We start from the raw sequence: 18,774 nt of genomic DNA on the forward strand, positions 1-18,774 counted from the left end.
CGTGCGTCGCTTGCTCAGGCGCACATTTCGTTGTCGCGCCGAACGCTGCGTTGCTCGACGCTCACCGCGTCCGATGCGGGGCGCGTAGTTGCTGCGCCGTAGTCCATTGTCTTAGACCCCTTGGCGGGTCGACGGGAACGCTGTCGCGTTCCACTCTTGAAGGCGAAGCTTAAGCGTCCTCCATTTTTTTTGTAAAGATTACCTGTGGTTTAGCCCTCTTTAACCCTAGTTGAATTGCGAAAGCAAGAGCTGCATAGCTACGCTTGTGGTGTTAGCTTGTGGTTAAACGTTTGGTTTAGCTCTATTGTATAGACACAAGACACACTGTTCAGGTAACGACTAGGCTAGGTAACGACTAGGTAACGTCTACGCAGCGTCTCATTCCGACGCTCTCGAGTCGTGCGGCGCGTTCTTCTGGCGTCTCTTGAGCGCGCTGTCTCTTCCTCGCTTCGTTCTGTCGTTGTTGCGTCTCTTTCGCGCTCTCCATAACGACTAAATACATTGAGGCGAAGCGCATATATATATATATATAGTCATATCATAAGAAGCCAACAAACACTGACACCAAGGACAACATAGGGGAAATTACTTGGGCTTAATAAATGAAACAAAGAAACGATAAATTAATGGAAATTAAAGTAGATGAAAAAGCAACTTGCCGCAGGTGGGCACCGAACCCACAACCTTCGCATTTCGGAGGCCCCTCGGTTAACCCCCTTTCTTCTCGTTTATATATATATATATATATATATATATATATATATATATACACACACACACACACACACACACACACACCCCGCGAGGCGACACGTCCTTTTGCTCTACCGCAGTGGAGCACATCTGGTGGCATACGGCATACGGCTGCCTACATAAGGCATACGGCGCGACGAGCCGAAATGGCTCGCTGGCTGGCGTAGTAAAACTTTCGCTTTAAAAGCCTATGACTGTGAAACGCCTGTCGTCTTCGCATACGAGATTTATGGCGAGGCGGGAATACCTTGCCGGTGCTTAAGTTACTCTGAAAATGCCAGTGTTTAATGAAAAACTTGTAGGGTGTCACAATTTATGTCATACCCATTTTTTTACGAATCCAAAAAGTCGCACGTAATTTGAGATATTTATCATCGAAATTGAAGGCTGAATCCAAACAATATCGCGGCTGAGCGCGTCCATCTGCGCGTAAAAAAAAGTGTTGGGCGAAGTTCGAATGATAGCATGCCGCAACCAGATTCTGGCCCCACAGACAGCGGCACACGCTTGCCAGCCAAAGCGTGCCACGTGCATGAGTATAGCTGCCGCAACTGGCCGAGGCGTTCAGTTTCAAACTTCCTCGCGGTAGTCGTCACGGGGCGTTTGGTCTGATATGATGGCGGGGTCGCTTTCCTGCACTCCTGCGACGCTCGGTTTCGATATTGACTAGATTTACCGTTGAAATTCGATGATAAATATCTCGCATTAGGTGAGACTTTCAGGATTAAACAAGAAAATCAGAGTATATTGAAAAGTAACTACTTTCAAATTTGCAATTTACAACTGGCACTATAATTATTAATTTTTTGTTAATTAGTCTTCTGAAGCTCACGTTATTAGCGGCAAAGTATGTCCACCTCGCCTAGGAACTCCCCCCTCCTAAAACGCTACGTTCGCTGCGCTTATAGCCTTTTTTTTATAAAACATTATGTATTAAGGCGTAAGCCTTTAGTGGCTCATGAATGTCCGGGCGCAGTCCGTGGTGGACGCAGGAAAGCGGTGATCACCGGCGAAGGGGAGCAAGGAGAGGAGGCGCCATGCCAGTAGCGCTGTGCGAGCGGGCGCGTGGGAGAGCGCGGACATGCGCGTGGGGGTGCGCGCACAACGGCGACAAACTTTGCAGCCATATGGCTGTGATTGCATCCCATGCTCGCGGCCACGGCGGCGTCCGTTCGCAGAATAGTTGACAACAGCGCAACAGAGGCAGTCATAGATAGGTTTCCGCCTATCGCAGTTTAGCTCAGCAAAGTACCCATGCATTTTGTCTTAAAAAAGAAAAGAAAAACTCTGTATTGACCTGTTTTCTTCCTTGGCTATAGTGTGATTACAATCAGGTTGTCGACGCATCTTGCGATTCTGGAACCATTCTGCAGTTCTCCTATGCAGTGTCTCGTTCTGTTCTAATCACGTTTCCAACTTGAACTTAATGGCCTGCATTACTAACCTGTACGTACTACCGTTGATATTGTTACGTGTAGAAAGACGCAGGCGGAAGAGGCTATTTACAAGCTATTTACACTGGACTGGAGCCAAAGCGCCAAGCCGACATTTTTCTAGCGCCAAGGGCACAGACCCACTCCGTCGTCGTTCTCGCGGCGGCTCGTCTCTCGGGTATCTACCGATAATATCGTAATACTACCCCTCGGCGGCAAAAGCGCCGCCACGGTACTGTTAAATATCCAAGGCACGTGGAGAGTTGTAGGGCTTAAGTCGGGTGACGTGGGCAATGTCACTGGTTGTCACATCGGAGGACGTAGTGGGCGTGGCTAGAACAATTTCATAGGTGACATCGGTCACTTGGCGGAGCACGCGATATGGGCCGGTATAGCAGGAAAGCAGTTTCTCACGAAGGCCAACTTTACGCGATGGTGACCAGAGCAACACGAGGGTGCCGGGCGCAAAATGGACATCACGGTGACGGAGGTCGTAGTGTCGCTTCTGTTGTGTCTTGAGAGACTTGTAGACGAACGCGCGCAAGTTGACGAACATGGTCAGCACGGGCGATTGCATCACGGGCAAAGGCGCTAGTTGAAGCTGTGGTGGACGGAAGCACGGTGTCTAGTAGTAGCGCCGGTTCGCGGCCATACTAGAGTTAAACGGGGAAAAGTCGACAGTTTCGAGACGGGAAGAGTTGTATGCAAAGGTCATCATCATCATCATCATCATCAGCCTGTTTACGCCCACTGCAGGGCAAAGGCCTCTCCCATACTTCTCCAACAACCCCGGTCATGTACTAATTGTGGCCATGCCTTGCCTGCAAACTTCTTAATCTCATCCGCCCACCTAACTTTCTGCCGACCCCTGCTACGCTTCCCTTCCCTTGGGATCCAGTCCGTAACCCTTAATGAACATCGGTTATCTTCCCTCCTCATTACATGTCCTGCCCATGCCCATTTCTTTTTCTTGATTTCAACTAAGATGTCATTAACTCGCGTTTGTTCCCTCACCCAATCTGATCTTTTCTTATCCCTTAACGTTACACCTATCATTCTTCTTTCCATAGCTCGTTGCGTCGTCCTCAATTTGAGTAGAACCCTGCAAAGGTAATGTAGGGTAGAGCCAGGTCCCAGTCACGGTGGTCGTCTGAAACGTATTTGGATAGCATGTCTGTAAGGGTGCGGTTCAAACGTTCAGTGAGGCCGTTCGTTTGAGGGTGGTAGGAGGTAGTAAATTTATGCTGAATGGAGCAGGCCCGCATGTTGTCGTCAATGACTTCCGCCAAAGACGTACGGGCACGGTCTGTTAGCAATTGACGCGGAGCACCATGCATCAAAACGATATCATGTAGAAGGAAGTCCGCAACGTCAGTCGCGCAACTGGTCGGAAGAGCGCGGGTTACGGCGTAGCGGGTAGCGTAGTCAGCCGCGACTGCAACCCCACTTGTTTCCTGATGTAGATTCCGGAAATGGGCCGAGAAGGTCTAAGCCAACACGATGGAAGGGCTCGGTAGGGATGTCGAGCGGCTGCAGGTAACCAGAGGGGAGCTGGGAAGGCTTCTTGCGTCGTTGGCAAAGTTCACAAGCGGCGACGTAACGACGTACGGAACGGGCAAGGCCCGCCCAGAAAAAACGGCGACGTACACGGTCATAGGTTCGAGATACGCCGAGGTGTCCTGCCGTTGGTGCGTCGTGAAGCTCTTAATAATATTTGGGTTTTACGTGCCAAAACCACTTTTTGATTATGAAGCACGCCGTAGTGGAGGACTCCGGAAATTTCGACCACCTGGGGTTCTTTAACGTGCACCTAAATCTAAGCATACGGGTGTTTTCGCATTTCGCCCCTATCGAAATGCGGCCGCCGTGGCCGGGATTCGATCTCGCGACCTCGTGCTCAGCAGCCCAACACCATAGCCACTGAGCAATCACGGCGGGTGTCGTGAAGCTCTTCTAGAACGGTTGAGCGGAGGTGTTTAGGTATGACAAGTAGGAACTCAGAGCCGTCCGGATGAAGGTTGCGACGGTACAGAGTACCGTCGCGGAGGAGGACGAAGAGGCGTAGAGTGGCATCGGCCGGAGAGTGTTCAAAACGGTCGATGAGTGCTCTGATGTAAGCGTCGCGACGTTGCTCGTCGGCGAAATGAAGCAGCTGTGATACAGAGAATACGCAAGCAGCACTGGTAATATCGGAGGAGTCAGGATCGTCAACAGGGTAACGCGACAAGCTGTAAGCGTCTTGGTGCAGGCGGCTAGACTTGTAGACCACGGAATATGAAAATTCTTGTAGCCTCAAAGCCCATCGACCAAGCTGGCCTGTAGGATCTTTTAGCGATGAGAGCCAGCAGAGAGCATGACGGTCAGTGACTACTGAAAAAGGGCGACCGTAAAGGTAAGGACGGAACTTCGCAACCACCCAGACAACAGCAAGGCATTCTCGTTCCGTAATGGAATAGTTGCGCTCCGATGGTGCTAGGCGGCGGCTTGCATAAGCAATAACGCGATCCTGGCCACGCTGACGCTGGGCTAAGGCGGCACCTACGCCATGACCGCTGGCATCTGTACGCAATTCTGTAGGGGCATCAGGGTCGAAGTGGGCGAGAATGGGTGGTGAGGTTAGAAGAGTGACGAGACGAGAGAAGGCGGCGGCTTCTGAAGTGCCCCACGAGAATTGTACGCCTTTCTTCGAAAGATTAGTGAGGGGTATAGCAATTGTTGCAAAATCTGGAACAAAACGACGAAAGTACGAGCATAGTCCTACAAAACTTCTGGCGCCTGCGGCTGTCTTCGGAACCGGAAAATCTCGGACAGCGCGAGTTTTGTCGGGATCAGGCTGTACTCCGGCAGCGTCAACGAGATGGCCCAGAAGAGTAAGTTGACGGTGGCCAAAACGACATTTGGATGAGTTAAGTTGCAGCTTCGCCTTGCGAAATACATCAAGTATAGTTGTTAGACGCTCAAGGTGAGTGTCGAATGTTGGCGAGGAGACGATGATGTCGTCGAGGTAGCAGAGGCATGTGGACCATTTGAAACCTTGGAGCAAGGAGTCCATCATATGCTCAAAGGTGGCAGGGGCGTTGCATAATCCAAACGGCATTACTTAAAATTGATATAGGCCATCAGGTGTGGCGAACGCGGTTTTTTCTCTGTCCATATCGTCAACAGCAATCTGCCAGTATCCAGAACGCAGATCAATAGAAGAGAAATAGCTGGAACCGTGGAGGCCTGCAGTCAAGCGCATCGTCTATACGTGGGAGCGGGTAGACATCCTTCTTAGTAATGTTGTTCAGATGACGGTAGTCTACGCAGAAGCGCCATGTGCCGTCCTTTTTCTTAACCAACACCACAGGTGACGCCCAGGGACTTGAAGAAGGCTCAATGATGTTTTTCTCTAGCATTTTGTTCACTTCACTTTGAATTACTCGGCGTTCCGACGCAGAAACTCGATACGGTCGTCGGGGAATATATAGGCGTAGCATCGCCAGTAAGAATCCGATGCTTGACCGCGAGCGTGCGGCCTAAAGGGCGATCGTCGAAGTCGAAAATATCTCGGTAGGACGATAATACTTGGCAAATGTCTTCAGCCCGCGCAGAGGACAGGTCCGTCGCAACCTTTTTCGTTATGTTGGGATCGGCGCCCGAGGCTGGCGCGAGGGGCCTGCGAAGCTCGCAAGAACCATCGGTTGATAACGCTGCCACATGATGGTCGCCGAGACAATCAACGTTGGCAAGGCAAACGTTGGCAAGGCAAATTCTACCTTGCGGTAGAATTTGCTTTGCCAATCCAAAGTCAAAGATAGGTATGCGAGTGCGGTTCGCAGTAATAGTAAGTATAGTGTGAGGCACGGTAACGTCATAATGTAGTGGAATGTCGGGCAGAGGAGTGACAAGGTACTCGCCATCAGGAACTGGTGGGGAAGACGACAGTTCAATAAAGGCTATTGATTTTGGCGGCAGGCGAAGAAAGCCCGTGGGGCGTAAGCGGCACTGGGGTGCGTCAGAAAGTTCTGCGAGAATCGGCAACTCAAGGCGAAGGGTACTAGCAGAGCAGTCAATAAGGGCAGAATGCGCGGAGAGAAAGTCGAGGCCGAGAATTAGGTCGTGGGGGCAATGAGCAATCACGGTGAAGAGGACAGGGATTGGCGACCGCCGATGCTGACGCGTGCCGTACACATGCAGATGATAGGCACAGTACCGCCATCCGCAACGCGGACGACGCGTGCCGACGCTGGGGTGAGGAGCTTTTTGAATCGTCGTCGGAAGGCAGCACTCATAATAGAAAGGTGTGCGCCTGTATCGATGAGTGCAGTGACTGGATAGCCGTCAACGGCAACGTCAAGAAGGTTTTGGTTCGTTGGTAACGTGAGCAAAGGACTTGAGGGCATGGTCGACAACGCAGCTTCACCTCCAGAAGCTGCAGTGCCTAGTTTTCCGGCTGGGTCCGGGAGGCGATAGGCGGCGAAGAGAAGCGACGGGGTTGGGGCGAACGAGACTGATGCCGTCGAGGTGAGGGCGAGCGGCTGTACCGAAGGTTCGGAGCAGGAGCATCAGCGGCAGTGGATTCATGGCGGGCGGTATAGGGAACGGAAGGTCCAAAGGTGCGGGAATAAGCGGCAGTGTATGTCCGAGGAGGTGGCGGCAATCGGTTGCGGCAGTGACGAGCGACGTAGCCGATGCGACAGCAGTGGTAGCAGATCGGCCGGTCATCAGGGGTACGCCAATCGGACGGGTTGCGGTGAGATGTGGCGGAAAAGGACTGTCGAGGACGAGGAGGGCCGCTAGAGAACTGGGGAACGCTGGGTTGAGACGTGGAACACACGGAGTTCAGATCCATGTTCTCAAATTCCTGTCTGACTACGGCCTGAATCATCGCAATCGTGGTTGCTGGCGGATCGGGAGGCGTCGTGGGGAAAGCTGGCGAACAGGCGGCCTCGAGCTCGCGGCCAACAATACGGATGACGTTGTCACGGGTGGTAGCCTGACGTGGTCGACCCTCACATGTCGACGTAGCAGCATTGTTGGGTAGCCGCTGATGTGGTGTGTAATACGGCGGCTCTTAATTAGCCTGTTCAAGGCGACGGCATTCTTTAATGATGGCGTCGATTGTCGAGACGTTGCCGAAAACAAGCAAATTGAAAGCGTCGTCGGCGATGCCTTTTAGGACATGTGACACTTTATCAGCTTCAGACATAGCGTCGTCAGCTTTTCGGCATAGAGCCAAGACGTCGAGGATGTACGAAACGTACGGCTCTGTAGATGTCTGAACACGAGAAGCAAGAGCCTTTCTCGCGGCAACCTTGCGGTCAATGGGGTCGCCGGAAGCTTTTCTTTGAAATTGTCCCAACTGGTTATCTCATCGTCATGCGTCTGGTGCCACACGCGTGGAATGCCGCCGAGATAAAAGATGACATTGGCGAGCATAATGGTTGGGTCCCACCTGTTATTAGCGCTGGCATGTTCATATAGCTTGATCCATTCGTCAACGTCCTGTCCCTCCATGCCAGAGCACACCAGGGTCATGATGTTGGGCAACCGTGACGACGGGAGCAGTCGGACAAGCCGAAGCCGTTGCAGAGGTGGTCTCGTCACCGGGAGGCATGGTGACAAGCTCGATGTACCGACCACTCCGGAGTTCCGTGGCGAGGACGGGGATCGCTCACCTCCACCAGAATGTTACGTGTAGAAAAACACAGACGGAAGAGGTTATTTACAAGCTATTTACACTGGACTGGAGCCAGAGCACCAGGCCGACATTTTTGTTGTTGTAGCCTGTGGCACGTGTGGCTCCTACCCACGATGGGGGATTGGCCAAGAAATGGGTGGATCATACCAAAATAATATAGAGCATAAATTTCCTAATATCTATGGGAATCTTTCTCGCGCCAAGCGCACAGACCCACTTCGTCGTCGTTCTCGCGGCGGCTCGTCTCTCGGGTATCTACCGATAATATCGTAATAATATTATACTCGATCTTCAGGATGGAATGTTGAATTTATATTCATTACCTTCGTAAATTCATTCTACTCCGCGACCAATTTTGAGCAAGCTTTCTTTTTGTCCTGCATGACTTGCTAGCAATGTTAGCAACGTTTCTTTGGTATTTAGTCCTAGTCCCATAATTATACAGCCTGCTGAATATTCCATCTAGTCCTGTTGTGGTGCAGAGCTTGATTTCTACCTCGCCCTTTCTTACTTTTTCAGTTGAGATTCTTCGGCTCTATTTCATTTTCTGAATTTATTTTCTTACCATTGCAGCCTCGACCGCATCGCCACATCTCGACCGGGTTTCACTGCATGCTTGGGCGTTTGCGCATGCTTGGAACAACTGAGCTGAGTGTTCAGAATATCCCTACGTTACCGAGTTTAACACCATTCAGAAGGATACAACCACCACCTGCTGTTTATTTGTGAGGCAGCTATGCCTTCTCTCCTGAGTGTTTTCTTTGTATTTGTGCCTCAGGGCTTAAGGTCTCCCTGCAGTGGAGGGGGGGGGGGGGGGGTTGGTCATTCTACGTGACAGTCGGCTTCGCGTTAACTCTCACAGGTCACAGAAGTTTTGTTTGGCACGTTCACGTTTTGTTCACTTTATTGGCGCTGAAAAAGCCAGGTTCAAACAGTGTTAAGAGGCCAACTTTATCAAGAAATTAACAAATTTTTATGGGTGTTCTGTAAACAAATATATTATTCTGAGGGTATTTGGGGCATTTATTTCATGTGTCGATTCAATCAAGCACATAGAGAAAACTGCATTTTGGAAACGTTTTTTTTAAAGATAACACGGGAGGTAAAGGGTTAAAGGTATGTGAACCCAAAGCAAATAAGTCTAGGTCTTTTAGCACGCGTCTTTGGTAAAACACAGCACTCATAATGCACAACTAAACGAATGAAAGTGAACTGGTAACCTAAAGAAACCAAGGTGAACCTTCACTGATTCACGAGCAGGTAACTTCACGCTCAGGTGGCTCATGAAGCAGTATGCTGTGTCAAAAGTCATAGTCGAACAAGTGCGCTGAGCATGTGCACTGCCTCGGGGAAATGCATGCAGCAGTACGACAATACCTGCATTCCTGTTGCTCATGCCACATCAACCGACTAATCGCGATTAAATCATTAATCGCAAAATTGGAGAGTTAGAATCGCCCCGCACATGGCATTACTGGTAATAGAATCGCATTCAGCGTTTGTTGAATGGGTACCGTAGTGCTACGGTGGACCTACCGAGGGTGAGGGGGGGGGGCAAGCCCATCCTCAGAAAGTGGAGGGGAGCGCTACCCCCCCCCCCCCCGGGCCTCCCCAGGCATTAAGCACTCACCTACGTTCACGTAAGCGTTGATCATTGACGGTGCGCAGCGGTGTGTCAACAGGCTCCAGATCTGCTATAAATTCAAACGAATTGCCTGGAGTGGGGGCGATATTGGTCACGAATCCGAGAGCCTCCTGGTAACGTTTCGCGTAATACCGTTTTGGCTATAAAGTCTACCTGATTGTGTGGACGTGCTTACGTACTGCGCTTGTTTACTCCAAACGCCTTCACTGAAACACGTGCAGAATGTTGAAGTAAAACGAGGCCACCAGGAGGCATAACCTACTCCTCGACACCGCGGTGGAAGCGGAATATGCACGCACCGGAGACGTGCAGGAGGAGCTCCTGCACAAGCGCGTCGTCGGCACTGACGCCCTCGGCGAGTACAACAAAGGCCCTGGGAGCCTCTCCTAGCTGTGGGTGCGGGAGACCCACGACGAGCGCCTCGGCGACAGCAGGGTGGCTCAACAGCAGCTGCTCCAACTCTGCCGGTACCACGTGCACATCCATGCAACGAATCAGGTCCTTGACGCGCTCCACCACGCACACGTTGCCGTCGTCGTCGAAGTGGCCCACATCCCCTGCATCGACACACTGGTGATGCACAGAACGCGCGTGTATTGAGCGGACACGCGAGACAAAGTGGGTTTTCTTTTTGTTCCCGCATAGGTTTCTGAGTACCTTCTAAAACAATTGCAGTGGGCTGAAGGTATATATTTCTGTAGCCTTGACGTGGTCCTGCGAATATCCTAACCGTGGCGCGCCAGTAGCCGTCTCGCGAAACCCGGCGTGAGCGCAATAACCATCCTTGAGCATTACAGTTAAAACCGCTAAACGTATATGAAGTCGTGTGTGGCACAAGACGCAGGCAACTACCTAGCTTACGCTCGGCCCATAATGCATGGGCGCCATTTTGTGGCTTTAAGAGTTGACGAAGGGAGGCCGAAACCCCCGCGCACGCGCACACAAAAAGAAAAGGAAAAAAAAACTTGTTCGCACCTGTGTGCAGCCAGCCGTCAGCATCGATTGTTTGGTCTGTGGCTTCCTTGTTGTTTATGTAACCCTTCATGACTTGAGGACCGCGGGCGCAGATCTCGCCGTCTTCGTTGGGGCCCAGTGACTCTTTGGTCTCGATGTCGACGACCTGAGTTGAGCAGGACGCGTTGACTTTGTGACGGACACTTGCTGCATGCCGAAGGTTGGTTTTCAAGGCAGCAAAGAACGCGGCTTACTTTTATTTCAGTCATAGGGAAAGGGGACCCTATTGATTCTGGGTTTGTCGTGGGCATCGTCATGAAACCGGTCAACTCTGTCATGGAATAACCTGGGCGTGTTGAAAAAAATGTGCTGGTCAGGCGCACATGTTATGCTATGTGAAGCGAATTCTTTAGTGAAGCGATAAATTGATTTATAACTAAATACGATGCGTATACAATTGTCTTTATTCTCATGCAGCGTTTATGTTTATGCACCGCACATATCATAAATTTAATGCCATGCACTTTTACGCGCTACACGGTTCACAAGATATATGCCGAAGTGCAAACATCAGCTTGATGCGAATGCATACGGTGAGACGTCGACGCAATGATGTCACGAGGCCGAAGACGACGTTTGATTGTCGAGGGAAGACAGGAGCGGCGTATGGCAGAAAGAAGTACGATGCGAAAGGCAGTGGTAAAATGGATTATCATTCACCCGTTTAATGCATGCGTCTCTGGTGTAATAAAAACTGACACGCGCGCACGTACAGAACGTGACGCACGCGCCAATCGTCTCAAAAAGCTACTTGGCGTTGACACGTGAGAGGTATGTGCCTGCAATTGTGGCCTATGGAGCATCTGGCTCTTGTGTTGGGTGGTTAGATTCGATCATGCATAATCGGCCACATGATTATTTTGAGCTATTTTCGCAAGACAGCAGTAGCTATACGGTCAGCAAAAGCTGGGAGCGATCGCAAAAACTTCGTGTTAAGATTGTAGACACTGTGATATTCTAACTGCGCAGAATTCGTTTGAAAAAGATGGATTCACCGAGCGTGACGGTACAAGTCTGCGGTGCCCTTCTGCACATACGGCTCCCTTTAGTAATCCTTTTTTATACGACCTTTTGTGGGATGTCTTTAGAGTATGCGTCGTTTACTGATGTTCCTTGTATAAAAAAGTGCAACTGAATTGATGATAATGCATTCACAAAATTAGTGTGTGAAGAGTGCTGTATTTAGATTTTGTACTGTCCAGGTGCACGTGTTCCGCGGGAGGCAGACATTGGTGGACGTTGCGCGAACCAACAGTGTATGTCTGAGACTACGTCCGCACGCTCACCGAAGTATAGGTGGTCCAGCTTGAACTTCTCTTTGAAATCTTCTATAATGGAAGTCGGCAGGACGCCTCCACCGAGCCCGGCGCTCGTCCAACTGGTCAAGTTATACTTGGAAGCCAGGGGACTGTTGGTCAGTGTCATCAGGCGTGTGGGCATCAGTGGCACATGCGTTATCTGGCAAACACAGTGAGGTGCGCATATAGTCACTTGCAGCCGCCTCACACATGCTCTGTTTTGCTGGGTAGCAGAGCGCAGATGAATTCTCATGCGTATAAGTGGGTCAGATGTATGTGGAGGCTTTTTTTGTCAGCGTAATTTTTGTTGCCGTGCATTCCAGCTTTTAGTGTGCCTTGCCGTCTGACTCATGAGTTGGGTTTTACACCCAAATATACAGTGCTTTTTTTAGCGCACCTCTTAGGTACCAGTTCCTGCGTTACGCGTTGGCGTCGTTTGACGGCGTCCTCCCTCGGCGTAGCCGAGCGAAGAAGCACAGCAAAGGATGAAAGAGCGAACGCGGAGCGCAGCGGGAATGAAAGACGGTGATAGCGAAGAGCGCGAGGAGGAAAGCGGAGGAGAAGGGTATGGTGAAAGCGTGAGACGAAAAGCGTAGCGCCGCGCAAGACGGGCTCTGCGGCGACGACCGCTACGAGATGGCGCCAGAGTAGCGTGCCGCCGTCTGTTCACTGATGGCACGCGGCGAGCGCGTCTGTCGATACCATATATGGAAACAAAGCGCTGCATGAGCGGAGGTCTGTATGCGGCGGCTGCTGTGACTCGCGCCCACTCGTCGACCACGCGCTGCCTCGTGATCTCCCGATTAGCGAGCAGTCGCGGGACACTTCGCTCCGTTTGCATTGGGCCGCACGAGACAGATTGTCCGCGCCAGCCAATATACCGTGAAATTAAAACACGCATAGAGTTGCGCTCAAGCTTCACATTAGGGAGTACCGTAACCGTCGGTGAATTTTTTTAGCTGCAACAAATTTTTAAATATTGCCTGTGGCAGATAGCACAATTGTAGCGCTAAATTACTCGATGAGGCGGTCATTACTTCTACGAAATGTAAGTGCTTGATTGAATTAAAATAATTACGCTAAGTAACGTCTTAATTACTTATTTTACTACAGAGATATTAATCTACGAAGTGTAGCTACTGAGTTCGCGAGGCGTATTGACTTGGAACGAATTTTGAGGACTGCACCAGTTTCGAGATATTAATTTTCTATGTGTCCGACTAAATGCATTCGTACTTTTTTGAAAAATTTTATGCATTAAAACACGAAAGTAACTGGAACATCAATGCATTTCGTCGAACACCTTGAAAATTAATATCTCGAAAGTGGTGCAGTCCGGAGAATTCGTTCCAATTGTGAATAGCCTTGAGAACTCACCGGCTTTAATTCGAAGATTGAAATATGTTGAAATATGTGGCGTAATGCAATTAATTAAACAGTTAAATATCGTAATTGTGTTAATTATTCAGTTAAGCATTTTGGTTTCTCGTAGGCATAATGGCCGCCTCGGCGAGTAATTTTGATCAATTTCGATCAATTCAGCGACGATTACGATACTCCTATGCGAAATTTGAGTTTAGCTCTATACGTGTTTTCATTTCGTGATATATTGGCTGGCCCGGACAATCTGTGTCGCGCGGCAAATTTCAAACGGAGTGGAGAGGCGCGACTGCCTCGCTGATCGGGAGATCGCAAGCGGCAGCGCGTGGGTGACGCGTGGGCGTGATTCACAGCAGCAGCCGCAGACAGACCTCCGCTCATGCAGCGCTTTGTTTTCATATATGGTATCGGTGGACGCACTCGCCGCATGACATCGGTGAACAGACGACAGCGCACTACCCTGGCGCCATCTCGTAGCGGTAGACGCCACACAGCCCATCTTGCGCGGCACTACGCTTTTCTTCTCGCCCTTTCTCCATACTCTCATCCTCCACTTTTCGTCTCATGCTTTCACTGCAACCTCCTCCTCTGATTTGCTCATTGCGCTCTCTTCAGTACCGCCGCCTTTCATCACCCGCTATGCTTCGCGTTCGCCCTTTCCTCTTTCGCTGTGCTCGTTCGCTCGATTACGAGGCACGCCGACGCTCAATGCAGGAATGGGTGGGCGCTTAAGAGCTGCGTTTCAAAAAAAAAAAAACAAAGAACCCTATGTAAATGACAACCATCGCGCAGAAATAACATACGCGCGCTATAAAATATTCTTTTCTACAAGAAAACTCCGCATGGGCGACTCTGTAAAGGGGTGCGGCCCACCACCCATCGCTCTCCTCATAGAACCGTGACGCCACCTCTGACGATTCGGGTATTGTTTCTCTTCCAAAAGAATAAAGACGGCAGGCAAAGTGCAGATGACACAAGAGACATGTCGGAGTGCATGAAGGACAGACCTATAGAAGGGGCATCTATACATACACGGTACTTCTCTATGGCAGCAAATATGTCCTCAGTCTCCGTGGAGGACAGTAGCACCTGCGTGCAGCCTCTAAGGCAGTTCCCGAGAACTGTGACGATGCCCGACAGGTGCACAGGCGGCATCCAATCCAGCGTCACTGGGCGCACCACGCGGGCGTTGGCTACCGGCAGCGCGGCCGTCCACCTGCGCCGTTGTTGCATGTATATAGATGTCAACCAGTGGTGCGGCTTTTGCGCGTCACATACATAGCGCCGACCACTTCTTCATATAATAAAATCGACTTTCATGTCTAAAATGTGGCGCTGTACAATGCGCACTGACTATAGGCATATATATATATATATATATATATATATATATATATATATATATATATATATATATATATATATATATATATATATATATATATATATATTTCTTCTGTAAAAGCTATGGTTGTATATCTAATATTGGGGGAAAAGGGCGTCTCCTGCAGCGCACATGTTTCTCAGCATATGTCGTAAGCCCTTGTCGTTCCCAGGTCACCATAAAAGGACTGCGCGAGTACAGCGCAGGTTTTTTTCTAGAAAATATTGCTTTTTTATAAAAGGAAGTAATGAGCGCAGCGAACATGACGTTTTTGCAGACGAGTTGGCGATCGAGGCGGAGATATAGGGGCAGTTGTCTAGATGGTTAATTTGGAGGCATTGACATTTTTCACGCGCACCCATCTTTTCAAAAGCTTGAAAATCGTGCCTGGTTTGAGATATTCATCATCCACTTCCGAACTTCAACCAAGGCAATATCGAGACTGAGTGTGTCCCGCTGCGCATCAGACGGCAATGCCCCTTAAAAACGTGTGGGCACCCGCCGCGGTTGCATAGTAGTGGCTTTGGTGCTGCGCTGCTAAGCACGAGGTCGAGGGATCAAATCCCGGCTACGGCGGCCGCATTTCGATGGTGACCAAATGCAAAAACATACATGTACTTAGATTTAAGTGCACGTTAAAGAACCCCAGGCAGTCGCAATTAATTCGGAGTCCCCCACTACGGCGTGCCTCATAATTAGATCGTGATTTTGGTACGTAAGAAAGCAGCCTTCTCATAAACGTTACCTTCAGCATTCTCGATGCTGTTATCACCATTTTTCCGAATTTTCTACACCACTGGGGCACGCAACCGGCCCAATGTGCCTCCATCGAATACTGCGCCCCGTCCGCGTGAGCCAAGGAGAATAAGCGTGCCGTGCGCAGCGCACGCAGCCGGCGCGCGAGGAGAATCGAGGAGGAAAGCGCCGTGGAGAGGAGAGTGTCGCTACCTACTTTCAAATTGTTAAGGTGCTTTAGAAAGCGGGGAGCAAGCGCGCCGCCTCCCGTCGCGCGCAAGGAACCGGGGGGGGGGGGGGGGTATAGGTGGGCGTTGTACTTCGGCAGCAATTGGGTATGGAATGGCTGCGCGCTGTCTGCTTTGGGGTCTGGGTCTAGGTGGGCCAACGGTTGCTAGCTTTGGGTATGCTGTGTTCTCGCTGCTCAGTTTGCGTTGAAGCGATATAAAGCACGAAGGTCACTCCGCTCGCTGCAGCATGCTGCCGCGCTTCCTCACGCCAGCATTGTGACAGCGATTGTCCGCAGTCCTCAAGTGTGATGTTTTCCCGTGCGCGCTGGCACCATGCTTGTCAATTTAGTGAGTGTTTAGGACTTATACGGCCGATAAAACTACGTTTTATTATGGTTGTCCTCTAATTTGCTATCGCAATCGATGCTTCGCCTTTCGGTCGACACTGCGACTTTTTTGTTAGTCTCCTGAACCTAACGTTATTAAAAGAGACACCCCGTATAGTTTCGTTGGCTTTCCGACGGCCGGCGTATTCAGCATTTGTCTCGGTAGAGACATGGTTGAGTCGAACCTTTCGATCCACGCGTGAGCGACTTTTGCAATGGTAGGAGTGATCAGGTACGTACGCATCCCACATGATCTGAGTGGCGACGAAGTTGTGGTGCGTGAGCATGACGCCCTTCGGCGCTCCAGTGGTACCGCCCGAGTAGGTGATCACCATGACGGCCTCGCGCGGGTCCAGTGCCGGCTCGCGCAGAGTCAGAGCCTCGCCCTCGGCCACCAAGTCGTCGTACGAGGTGCATCCTTCGCAGTCGCCGTACGACACGACGCCCTGCATGCGCGCAAGTCTCGTCTCATAGAGGATCGACGGCGTGCTACAGCGCGTGCCAGTGTACGTCAGTGTGACCTCGCGGATTTCAGAGTAGTTTCTCGCATTTGGACTTGAGGCCGGTCAACATTCTCGAAACTTGCCATGTTGAGTCTTTGGCCCTTTCAGAATACATTTTTTTACATCTTTACTGTAAAAAAAAAGTATTATAGCCCCGAGCAGACGGCGCCAAACTAATGACGTCACGGCTAACTGGTGCGGGAATTCCAAGGCAGCGTCGCCACCCGTCTTTCATGTTGGCGTCTTTTCTGGTCTACAAAGCCTTTTCTCATGGTTAGAGTGATTTTCTTAATATTTCCGTTTATTCATCTCTTTTGTGCACCTCCCTGTTTTCTGAATGAAAGTAATCACGTGATAACTTCGATATACTAGCCGTAGTTGTCACATTTTGAGTCAAACACGCATGTTTGAGGTCTCTGCGAAACATACATCTGTAACATGGAATACAGCGTAAACAACGTAACAAAGAACTCAACACACGACTCGCCACTTTTTATTGGCGCCCTTCCCGCTCTCTCTGTTGAGTCATAGCCTTTCCGGTTGGCTGCTTTTCAACATAGAACATAGAGTTTTGTACAATTATTGTATGAAACTCTATGGCACATAAGACAACGAACGACTCTATACTGAAACACGGTAAAGTGAATGTACGAATATGTTAAGTTGGAATTGGCGTGGTTTTGCGTCGCACTCTCAGGGACGAAAGAATGTAAGTTTGGGCATGTTGGTATTCCATTTTAGCCTTTATAGCACAAAAGACACAGGGACAGTGTAGACAGGCGTAGACGAAGCGCTCAGAGATGCTTTAGTTGGTGACTCGGATACATCGATCTCATGTGGTTCTTTAACGTGCACGAAATCAAAGGGTAAGGGCACTTCATTTCGGCCCCATTGTAATGTGGCCGCCGTAGATGTAAGAATTTTTTCTTCAGCCACAAAATAATCTCTATGCTACAGTAACACTTTCTTGATGTTTAATCATATTTTAGTGGTGTATTCGTTTTCGTTTCTCAAATGTGCTCATTTACATAAGAGGAGTACGAGAATGTTCGAAATAGAACTTAAATAAAGGGTGAAGACTCCCGCAAAAGAAGTTATTTAGTGCGTGCTGATCGAATAATTTAAATCTTCTTTTACCTGTGTTATAGTTTTGATGTTATTATTTCTACACATGCGAAAACTGCACGTACAGCGCACAAGTGATGTTCCGCTTTTAATTTGAAGCAGCCACTTCACAAAAAGCGAAAGGTCAAACATTTTATCGTATACCAGAAAGCAGCGTATGGCAAAGCCGCCGTCCTGGGCCTTCCGATGTATTAGCGGCGTTCATTGGAGGACAATGCTCGAAAAGGCAATAACGTGACGTCGCAAGAGTTCAGCGCGACGCTATAGTTGCCTTCATACGCGACAGTAACTATACGAATGCTTTCTCCTTTCCGTATGTATACCTTGAAGTTTGAGAGTCCCTTGGCAGCTTCGAGCATCCTTGGACAGTGCTCAGGCTCTGCAAACACTAACGACGGCTTCGAGTCTTCGAGCTGGTACTTGAACTCTCCTGCAAAATCCCAAGTTGCAAACACTTGAAAGAAACATGTAACGCGCGCGTTAGAGGCGGTACTGCCGTATTTCGATCGAATTTTCATTTTTTGCGTTGAATAAAGGTCCTGGACCTCGAAACCCTAGAAAACACACTGACAAGCCTCAAAGCGCCCTTAATAATTTAAGACAATAGCTTTTCTTTGGCCAGTCTCGGTTTCGTTTCTTAGGTTACTGTGTCGTATCGTCGTGTCGCAGAAGGTGGTCACATGGAAGCGTGACATCGCGACGTTTCGGCACTCGCTCCGGCTCGCTCGGTCGCCTCCTGAAAGCTGCTCATTGTGAGGCCCGATGTAGTAACATAGCATAGGCCGCAGCGCCAGTACGTGATCAAGGTGACGTCACGGATTTTGAAGTACTTCAGCGCCTCTGCTGGGTCGTTTTTGCCCAAAAAAGTTCTCAGAGCTCGTTGCATTCTGTCTTTGCCCTGTTGCGTTTCGCCTGCGACACGTGGTTTTGCCGGCGCGACTGCGGCGGGGCGGCAGACATTTTGGCCCGATCGTCGTCGCCACAACACTCATCGCCAGGTGTTTCCAGGCGCGACTGCGGCGATGCGACCGCCTAGGGATCATCCTCGCATTCCAGTCATTGTGCCCGAAACAGGCGATGCCAAAGCAGGGATCTCATTCCAGTCATTGTGCCCGAAACAGGCGATGCCAAAGCAGGGATCTCGTTCCAGTCATTATGCCCGAAACAGGCGATGCCAAAGCAGGGACCATCCTCTCATTACAGTC

General features: G+C 50.0%; 2 protein-coding genes across 3 annotated transcripts in view; one reads left to right on the top strand and one right to left on the bottom strand.

The window, feature by feature from the left end:
• The window catches only part of LOC142563100 (UDP-N-acetylglucosamine transporter TMEM241 homolog), an 80,218-nt gene that overhangs the window by 43,647 nt on the left and 17,797 nt on the right, over positions 1-18,774 (top strand). The window contains exon 15 of one of the 2 annotated variants that reach the window (XM_075673638.1): positions 8,443-8,582. The exons of the other annotated variant lie outside the window; for it this stretch is intronic. Within the exon in view, the coding sequence (XP_075529753.1) occupies positions 8,443-8,521 (79 nt within the window). The 3' untranslated portion in view covers positions 8,522-8,582. Of the gene's footprint in view, positions 1-8,442; positions 8,583-18,774 lie in introns of those variants that run through there. 2 annotated transcript variants of the gene reach the window in all.
• The window catches only part of LOC142563095 (luciferin 4-monooxygenase-like), a 52,463-nt gene that overhangs the window by 7,906 nt on the left and 25,783 nt on the right, over positions 1-18,774 (bottom strand). The window contains exons 3-9 of the mRNA XM_075673619.1: positions 17,893-17,999; positions 16,182-16,387; positions 14,239-14,422; positions 11,815-11,986; positions 10,723-10,814; positions 10,490-10,634; positions 9,814-10,071 (exon numbers count right to left, since the gene is read on the bottom strand). Coding sequence (XP_075529734.1) covers positions 9,814-10,071; positions 10,490-10,634; positions 10,723-10,814; positions 11,815-11,986; positions 14,239-14,422; positions 16,182-16,387; positions 17,893-17,999 — 1,164 coding nt within the window. The remainder of the gene's footprint in view (positions 1-9,813; positions 10,072-10,489; positions 10,635-10,722; positions 10,815-11,814; positions 11,987-14,238; positions 14,423-16,181; positions 16,388-17,892; positions 18,000-18,774) is intronic.

The sequence above is a fragment of the Dermacentor variabilis genome, chromosome 1 (genome assembly GCF_050947875.1).
Source record: "Dermacentor variabilis isolate Ectoservices chromosome 1, ASM5094787v1, whole genome shotgun sequence".
NCBI classification, from domain to species: Eukaryota; Metazoa; Arthropoda; class Arachnida; order Ixodida; family Ixodidae; genus Dermacentor; species Dermacentor variabilis.